This window comes from Enhydra lutris, unplaced genomic scaffold (assembly GCF_002288905.1).
Source record: "Enhydra lutris kenyoni isolate GAN:26980312 unplaced genomic scaffold, ASM228890v2 scaffoldscaffold45, whole genome shotgun sequence".
Lineage (NCBI taxonomy): Eukaryota > Metazoa > Chordata > Mammalia > Carnivora > Mustelidae > Enhydra > Enhydra lutris.
The window spans coordinates 3,039,885-3,049,222 of NW_019154129.1; the positions used below are offsets into that span (position 1 = coordinate 3,039,885).

At 45.7% G+C, this 9,338-nt stretch overlaps 1 protein-coding gene across 2 annotated transcripts in view; it reads right to left on the bottom strand.

Annotated features, from left to right (window-relative positions):
- LOC111156006 (nodal modulator 1) overlaps positions 1-9,338 on the bottom strand; it is a 55,873-nt gene that overhangs the window by 40,068 nt on the left and 6,467 nt on the right. For both annotated transcript variants that reach the window (XM_022516533.1, XM_022516532.1), the window contains exons 4-9: positions 8,508-8,608; positions 7,235-7,341; positions 5,021-5,093; positions 3,118-3,270; positions 2,465-2,602; positions 2,056-2,145 (exon numbers count right to left, since the gene is read on the bottom strand). In XM_022516533.1, the coding sequence (XP_022372241.1) occupies positions 2,056-2,145; positions 2,465-2,602; positions 3,118-3,270; positions 5,021-5,093; positions 7,235-7,341; positions 8,508-8,608 (662 nt within the window). The remainder of the gene's footprint in view (positions 1-2,055; positions 2,146-2,464; positions 2,603-3,117; positions 3,271-5,020; positions 5,094-7,234; positions 7,342-8,507; positions 8,609-9,338) is intronic.

Consider the following 9,338-nt stretch of genomic DNA (forward strand, 5'->3'; position numbering starts at 1 on the left):
GGGTCCCCAAGGTGACCACATGCATGCGCCACAGGCACTGCTCCCGTGGGCCTTTTACACCAGCTGCCCTCTCGGCTTAGAGAGTTCTCTCCCACACATGGAGAAGTCTGGGGAGGGGGCTGCTCCTTCTCATCACTCAGGTTTCAGCTCAAACCATCGCCACCTCCAAGAGGCCTTCCCTGACTATCCATCCTATCTCAGGGGCCTCTGCCACTGCCTCCCATCCCAGCCTCTCAGTTTCTATCACACTAGCCTCTTTTATTAGCTTCATTAAACTTTTACCAATACCTGAAAAGTCCTTGTTTGATTTATTGTTCGTCTACCTCCTATTAGAATGTAGGTTCCATGAACATAGTGACCGTTCATGTCTTAATCAGCTGGGACACAGTAGGCACTGAACAAATCACTCATGAATGAATGAATGAATGAATGCATGGATGCATGCAGACATACAAAAGCATTTGACAGAACGTCTTCAAAATTAAATGGGTTTTTAAAAATCCAGGTAGCCCTTCTTGATCCGTCTACAAAGACATGGTTTATTCATGTACTGATTCCTCTCTCCAGTCAACGACTACTGTGAGCAGACTCCTACTCCATGCCAGGCACTAAGTCACATCAGAAATACGTGAAGAATGAGGCATTCCTGATGCGCCTGACCTCATGCCGCTTACATGCTGCTTCCTGAAATTTCATTCATGTCTCTGCTTAGAAACTGGTGTTTGGTCGAGATCTGGGAATGCCCCTAGTGGCTCCCCTGCCCCCATCCTTCCATGCAAGTCCCCTGAAGCAGGCAAGGACACTTTCTCACCCCCACCCACGTCCAGTGTGCACAAAACCATCAAGCACTTTACAGAACCCTAAAAAAGCCACGAGAACCCCACTGAGCATGTGACCTAAAAGTTTGCTCCTACCAAATGCAGCTACTTCAACACAGTGCTTTCAGATGCAACATTAAAAGAAAGCGATTAAAATCTAATTTTTTTCAATAACTGTAACACTGGGAGGTCCATTTATGAAAGACTTATTTTCTTTGGGGGATTTGTTCTATCTGGCAAATTTTCTACAGTAACCATTATCTACTCCTGTAATTAAGGATATAAATGCAAGAGATAACACACTTGCTGTCTTATTCTGGATCTAGGGAGTTTGTCAGGCCATGTACCACTCCATCCATCACCCCACCTCTCACTCCCCTTCCCTGCAGCCCGAGCTCTCAGCTCTCCTTGGTTTCCGGCCACAGGCTCCTAACTGGTCCCTCGCTCACCTTGCCACTGCCAACCTCTTCCCAACATGGCACCCAAAGGCTCGCACCTCTCCCCCTCAGAACTGCACACAGAGTGGCCCATCAGTTCCTATACAATCTGCCCCATCATCTCTCCTTGCCTCACGCCCTCCAAGCCAGCCACTCTGGCCTCCTTGGGGTCCCCCACCCCTCTAGGCACACTCCAGCCCCAGGATCTTTGCACCTATCACTCCCTCCATCTTAAACACTCTTCCCATAGATGGCAGTGTGGCACCCCACCTCTCCCCCTCTCCCAGCAGCTGGTCGCTCAAACGTCACCTTCATGGCGAGGACTTCCTGAGAGCACCCAGGAAGACTGCAACCTGTCTCAATTGGGAAGTGTGTCACCTCCTTTCTCATTTATTTTTCTACAGAACACCTTCTAATACACCTAATTTATCTATTTATAAGCGTATTGTCTCTTTCGGCCCTGGAACGCCAGAAAAAAAAACCAGAAATTTGTGCTTTTCTGGGTCCCCACTGCCCACCAACCCCTGGAACGGTACCTCATGTCTGACACTGGCACTCAGTAAACACCGTTCACTGAACAAAGCAGCTGTAACTGGGGCTCCACCTTCTCCACGTGGAGAAATTACATGAGAGTGGATCCCGGCTAAACTGGAACACAGCACGAGACTGTGGTTTTCTCCAACGGCCCAGCCCTTCTAGATAAAACATTGGTTGTCTTCTTCTCAAACATGTTTGCGACACCAGTGCCCAAGGATGGGAAACTCAAACACCTGTCCCTCCAGAAGGCAGGGAGGTCTTACCTCAATTTTCAGGCTGTCGTGTTCCACCGTAAAGTCACGTCTGGAAGGAGCAACGTCAAAGGTAATCCTCTCCCCTCTATAGAAGGGAATCTAAAAGGAAGGGTCTGTCTGTTACTCAGAGCCCACGATATGATTCAATAGTAACAACCGACCCAGCAGGCCACAAACGACGAGGGGTTCGAGGCGAGCCCAGAGCAACTATTGATCGTAACTGCTGCTGATCGTAAAAGAGGAAGGCCCAAACTTTCTGCAGACACTCCTGAAGGGTCAGTCTCATCCTAAAGAACTACACTAAAAATGGTCACACAACTGCAGGGCAATCACTTATTCCTCTTAATGCTCAAATGGCATCGACTCTCGCTGTGTCTTAAGAGTCTGAAACATACAGAAAACCCCAATCTCCACTCACCACAGTATAGTCCCCACTTGGCAAGGAATAGAAGGAGAACGAGCCATCTTCTCTGGAGACCGCGTAGCACAAATACACCAGGCTCTCATCTTGGGGCTGGAAGCCAGGCACCGGTGAGATGTTGCAGCCCAAGACATCCTATGTCAAGGGAGGGGAAAAGAAAAGGACATCCTTTTTCATTAGTATGTTCTGATTACTATCAAACAGCCACACTATAGGAAAATTCTTGCAAGTTTTACATCACAAAATACATATTTCTGAACAGGGCATAGTAGTGGAGATAAGAGAAGTTAAAAACTGGCACAGACTTCTTGGGGAAAAAAATGACGTCATTGTCCTTCACTACAACGGGTTGCCATTCTGCAGACAAGAAAATGGAGCTCAGGGAGGGCAAGTGGCTGGCCCACTCAGAGAGCAAAAGGCAGAGCTAGCATCTGTCTGTATCTGGGTCTGACTGTGCTCTTTCCACCACAGTCCACTCCTACCACAGACATCCAATTCCTTGTGAGTCAACCAAGAAACGCAATGCTCTTCAACGCTGAGACGAGACGTCCCCCCGACTGGCGTTTCAACAGTGTGTTCTTAGTTGGCAAGCACCCTTCCTCCCAACCCCCAACCTCCATCTATTCTGTTCTCCACTGTTCTTTACTTACCTCTTTGGAAACCACAGAGGAAAAGAGAAGAAACTTCACCCCTTTCATGGGCTCCCCGTCGCTGCGGACAGAGCCAGACACGTTGTAGCCGGCCACTATGAGGGGACTGACGGCGTTGGCATTGGAGTTGGTTACCCGCACAGTGGTGCTCGCCTACAGAAGAAGGGGACTTTACCTTCCCAAACAACAAACCCTCACAGAGTGTTAAACAACCAAGAAGATATGCTTCAGCTAAAATATGAACACAGAAAATGGGGACCGTAGTAGGATCAGAGCCACGTGTGTGCGAGCCACATGAACTGAAAGGAAATGTGGCAAAATGTCAACCACCAGGATGACTTCCTTTGCACAGCTGACATTTTACCTCTTTTACACTTTTCCACCTTCCAAATTTTCTACCTGTGTTACCACTCCTTGACGCTGTTTGATCTGTTGTGATTTTTGAAAATGAGTGTGCTTTACTTTTTTCCACGTTTAACAGTGTGTATGCATGGAATTTTAAAGCTGTCAAAGCAAAGTTTACAGAGAAGAAAGTGCACACAGTCTAGGGCACAGTGCAGTGATCTTCACAAACTGAACACGGCCTGTAACCAGCAACCAGAAGCCCCCTCACGCTCATTTCCAGGTACCGGCTGCCCAGGGCAAGCCTCACCCTTTCAACAGCAGCCCCACTTGGAAACACAATCTTATATTAATAGACTCAAATCCCCTTATCCATACAATTAACAATATAAGCCTTAAAATTTCTTTGAATTGTAATGTATAAGCTATGAGTTTTAAATAAAACATTCCTAACCCCCTGAATATCCACAGTTATAAATAGTACACAGTTAAGTCGATGTATGAAACCGTCCCATCAATTATAAATGCTTAAAACCTATAGAGGAAAAACTGAAATAATGAGTCTAATAGTTCCTTAGCAAGAAGGAAACACAGCCTCAAAACTAACATACAAGTTAATGTCTCAGAATGTCCTTTGAGCCTTATCTCAATTTGTTTTCTTATAGTGATTACAAATCCTCACCTGGTCTGTTTCTTCCTTTTTTTGATCTTTTATCATAAATTATTTCTGTCCAACACTACTCTGAAGAACACCTGTACACACTCAAACCAACTAAAAAAAGAAAAGCAGAAGTACCACTCGGGAGCCTTGCGTACCTCGACCTCCCTTCCTGCCTCCCTCTGTAGATGTCAGTTTCATAATGAATACAGTGTTCGCCACTCCCATGCATGTCCTCATACCTTTTTCTACATAGGACTCTGTAAGTGCAAGTACCCTGAGTGTTTTTAATTACTGTAGAAACATCGTGTCTCTTTACCTTTGGCAACTTGCTTTTTTCCCTCAACTTTATGTTTTTTAAATGTACTCCTACTGATCTGTGTAGCTCTGGTTCACTCATTCTTGCTCTCCTACAGGCTTCTGTGTGACGAAACCCCACTCTACTCTCCACCCAATGGGCATTTAGGTTGTTTGCAATATTTTGTTCGTACAAAGAAAACTGCCGTGGACATTCCTTCACCTTCTCCTTGGGCGCACGTACAACTGTTTGTAGAACGTTAAGTATATTTATAGGTTGCTGTTTCAGACTGGAAAAAGAACAACAAATAAATCTCATCGGGTCCTTCTGGTGTTGATTCAGCTTAAAATAGCTACAGTTAATAACAGACCTATTTCACAGCAGGAAGACAATATTGTCACCTAAAACCAAAAACAACAGAAGGAACATCTGCTACAGTGAGTTTTATCTTATAAATACCAGTGAACCAATCAGCAGCACTGTCTTTTTCTCATCTACTTCCAGAGAAACCATAAACCCATTTCATATCCTGAACGGGACCCCCTATGCTTGTCCCCAAACCCGAACACTGTCGGCACAGCCGTCGACACAACTGAAACACTCACCTCTTTCAATGCCCAGGTTGGATGAGTTGCAAGAATTTCATAATCTCCAGGAAGAACTTTAAAAAATGCAAACCTAAGAAATACAAAATACCAATTAACTTTCTCTCAACAGCCTGAGTGTTCTAATTTATGGCTAATATTGGAAGCATTAGAAAATAAGGTCTGGGCTGCCTGGGTGGCTCAGTGGGTTAAGCCGCTGCCTTCGGCTCGGGTCATGATCTCAGGGTCCTGGGATCGAGTCCTGCGTCCGGCTCTCTGCTCAGCAGGGGGCCTGCTTCCCTTCCTCTCTCTCTGCCTGCCTCTCTGCCTACTTGATCTCTGTCAAATAAATAAATAAAATCTTTAAAAAAAAAAAAAAGAAGGTCTGGATTATCACCAAATTGCCATTAGTTGGTTAAATGAGCATAAACAAAATTCAGTCCTTCACTGTACAAATCCACATTGGAGAGCACTTATTGAGTACCTACTGTGTACAAGAACAGGTGTTCCATGCACTGACAGGAAGGAGGTTTTATGTTTCCCTCAACCCCAAGGATTTCTGACCTTAAAAACCAGTCACTGTGGTTCAGTAGGGATTAGTCATAGAACATTCAAGTGCGTTTTGGCAGAGGTGATAGGCATGAACAGGCAAAGAGAAGAGAAGGAAGTATGCAGAGGACCAGAGATGGGAAGGGAAGCATCCTATGTGAAGAAGAGAGAACAGAGCTGACAGCCCGAAGTCTGTGCTAATGCAAGACGCTGCTAATGGCGTGGGCAGGGCAAATGATAACAAGCTTTGAAACCTATGCAGAAGACATGAGATCTTTTACCAGAAACAAATACAGTGTGAGCCATTCTGGGCTCTTGCACAAACTACGATGACCAAACCAGACTCCAGTGAAAACCAGTTAAGTAACTATGGGCAAATCAAGACCAGAATGACAGGAGCTAAGGCTGGAAACACTGGCCCCAGGATTCTGATACACTTAACCCCTCAAATGTGCAAGCACCAGACAACAGGAGGGCTAATTCTAGTGAAATGGACACCAAAAAAATCCACCTAATTTCTTCTTCTGTGGTGGTATCGTATAAAGTATTGCCTGTCATAACTGGACACAGCCTGGAAATCACTTTGCTACAATAAAATTGAAATTACTATGGGATTTTGGCCTTCATGCATGTTATGATCATTGTTTTAGTCTGTGCCGATGAAGGAGATTCAACAAGTTCAAGTTCCTTTGCCCAGTGAGGTCAACAGCAAACTGCTACTAGCCTAGAGAAAATGGAAGCCCTGTGTTCCTAAATGTTATCCCCACACTGAAAAAGAATTTCCACAGTCCTCATTGAAAAACTGGATAGCCTACTGACAGACTCATTATAAACTTCTAATTTGCAGTTAAGTCAGCTTTGTATATTGAAGGAGTAATGATTTGAATGCTTTCAAAATTATCAGTTGGAACTACTCTGAATTAATCTTGGCACATCTGTTAACACTTACAACTCAACGATATAAATCCATTAAATAAATACTTTAAATCTGACTCAACAAGGTTAATTAAATAGTTGTCAGTTCCCGCTACAAAATAATTTTGATGTAATAGTGATAATATGATTTTGAGAAATCACAACTGAGGGGTTCCTGGGTGGCTCAGTTTGTTAAGTGTCTGACTTTTGATTTTGGCTCAGGTGAGGATCTCGGGGTTGTGAGGTCGAGTCCTGCATTGGGCTCTGTGCTGGGCATGGAACCCACTTGGGATTCTCTTTCCCCCTCTGGACCCCCCCAACATTATTTGAAATAATGTTAATTTAATCTTCCTATTAACCTTAGGGGGTGGGTTCCACCATCATCATCATTTTTAAAGACCAAAACTGAGGCCCAGAGGTGTTAAGTAATTTGCCCCAGGTCAAACCCGATTAAGTGGAGGAACCAGGATTCAAAACCAAGTTTTCAGGTTCCAGAGCCAGGCCCAACTGTTAAATGTGGGCCTACTATGTGCCAGGCTCTGCAGTAAGTGCTGTACAGACATTAACTCATGTTTAATCATCCCGTCACCAAGAGAGCCAAGGGCTCAGATGACTTCCGTTTTACAGATGAACAGCCTGAGGCACTGAAAGCCATGAACTTGTCTGCAGTTAAGAGGCGAAATAAGGATTTGAACGCAGGTCTCCCAGGCCCAATCACTGGCTCCCTCCGTCCCCTGAGCTGTGAGCCAACATGACACCGGCAAGACTCACTTTCCACCAGGCTGTGTCACTGTGGACTGGATCTTTGCTTCAGTCCCTGTGTTTCTCAGGGACACCTGAACTCCAGCAGGGCCCAGGGGCTGCCCTTTGCTGAGAACCTGCCAAGGAGAAGGAGGTCAGGACCCAAACCAGCAGCAAAGTTCTCCTCCTAGCAGCACTGTCCATCCCGTTCATGTTCCCTACATGGAGCTTGTACCCTTCTTTGGGTCAAGACTCCTTTGCAAAGAGTAGACAGATTATGGATACCCTTCCCAAGGACTGCTGAGGGTCTGAGTGATGGAATAACACTTCATTTCACCGAATCTAGGACACAATAGCTAAAGATGCACCATTATTTTATAAGTGACAGAGAAAGAAAAATAACCCACGATCCTCCTCACTAGCAAGCAACTCACACGTCAAGGCAGGATCACCTTGCCTCTCCAAGAATGGGCACCTCCCTCTCAGTGTAGAGGCAGAGGAGAAATGAACTGCCATGAAGAAAAGGACAGCAAGGCAATTTATACATGTCAATCCTGGTGCCAGATGGAGGGAGGAACAGTAACTCCCCTGAGAATCTGAACTTGGAGCTGCCATTCACACAGGTTAGCCCTCTACATTCACATCATCAAGGGGGCCCAAAAAACTTTCGGACAATCTAGTTTACTGCAACAGCTCCTGGGGGACTGGTGGAAGCAAATGCAAACCCTATTTGCAAGAGGCCGGCTTCATCCCCCCCACACTGATTACAAGTTGCCCCGAGTCCTGGGGCGTGTGCTCAGGACTGCACTCCTATACAAGGCCGTCATCCTTGGCAGTTAGCCACCCAGCCTTCACAGGGCTTGACGAGTAACCTATATCTGACCCCAAGAAACACCCACTGCCTTTTACACAAAATTTTACTCCTTCTCAGACCCCCTTGAAGCTTATCTATGTATGACCCCTTGTGGGCTCAGAGCCCCATGTTAAAAGAGTCCTACTTTTTTAAAGGTAGAAGAAGACTCAGTACATAATACAGAGAAAATATAAAAAATAACAATGTTCTTGGGGCGCCTGGGTGGCTCAGTCGGTTAAGCGGCTGCCTTCGGCTCAAGTCATGATCCCAGGGTCCTGGGATCGAGCCCCACATCGGGCTCTCTGCTCCGCGGGGAGCCTGCTTCTCCCTCTCCCTCCGCCTGCCTCTCTGCCTACTTGTGTTCTGTCAAATAAATAAATAAAATCTTTAAAAACAAATAAACAAACAAAAACAAAAACAAAAACAAAAAACAATGCTCCGAAGCCAAACCTTCCCGTTCACAGAGAACCCCGTGAACACAAAGTTGATGTCCCCGCCCTTCGTGCAGATGTCGCTGACGCCATCCACGTAGAGCTCCACGTTCGTCGGCTCTGAGAAATGACAGTGGGAGGGGAGGGAACAGGGGACAAGACACAAGAGCCGGTTTAGTTCTGAGACAAGGTGAACCTGTGTAGGCAAAACACCTTTTCTTGGTTAACTTTCATTTTCTTTATTTTTGAGCACTTAATACACTCGCATGATTTAAAACCCAAAGGTACGCAGGGAAATCTCCCTCCCACCTCCTCCCTTGGACACCCAGACTCCTGCCCCAGAATGAAACAGGGTGTGGAGGATAATATGCTTTTATAACCGTCTTGTGGTTCAGCGGTAGCTCAGAGTCCCACTGAAAACGCAGTAAGCACCGAACTGTTTTATTTATTGGATGCTTATGCTCCTCACAGCTACTTTAACAGGTTGGTAATGACATTTACAACGGACTAATGATCAAACTAACACATGGAAAGGTTACAAGACGACACCCCCCGCCCCAAGTCACAGAGCTTGTGAATGACGGAGTCCCAATTCAACCTCCAAAAGCCTGGCTCCAAATGGCCCCCCGACCAAATGCAGGAACTCAGTCGCATTAAACCAGGACCACAAATTTTAATGCCCACAGGAACCGAGTAGGGGGACAGACCACATGGGGACTATGGTGAACGGGAAAGGGGACACCACCGCTCAGCTTTTGCCAAATATCAACCTTTTTTTTTTTTTTTTAAGATTTTATTTATTTATTTGACAGAGAGAGATCACAAGTAGACAGAGAGGCAGGCAGAGAGA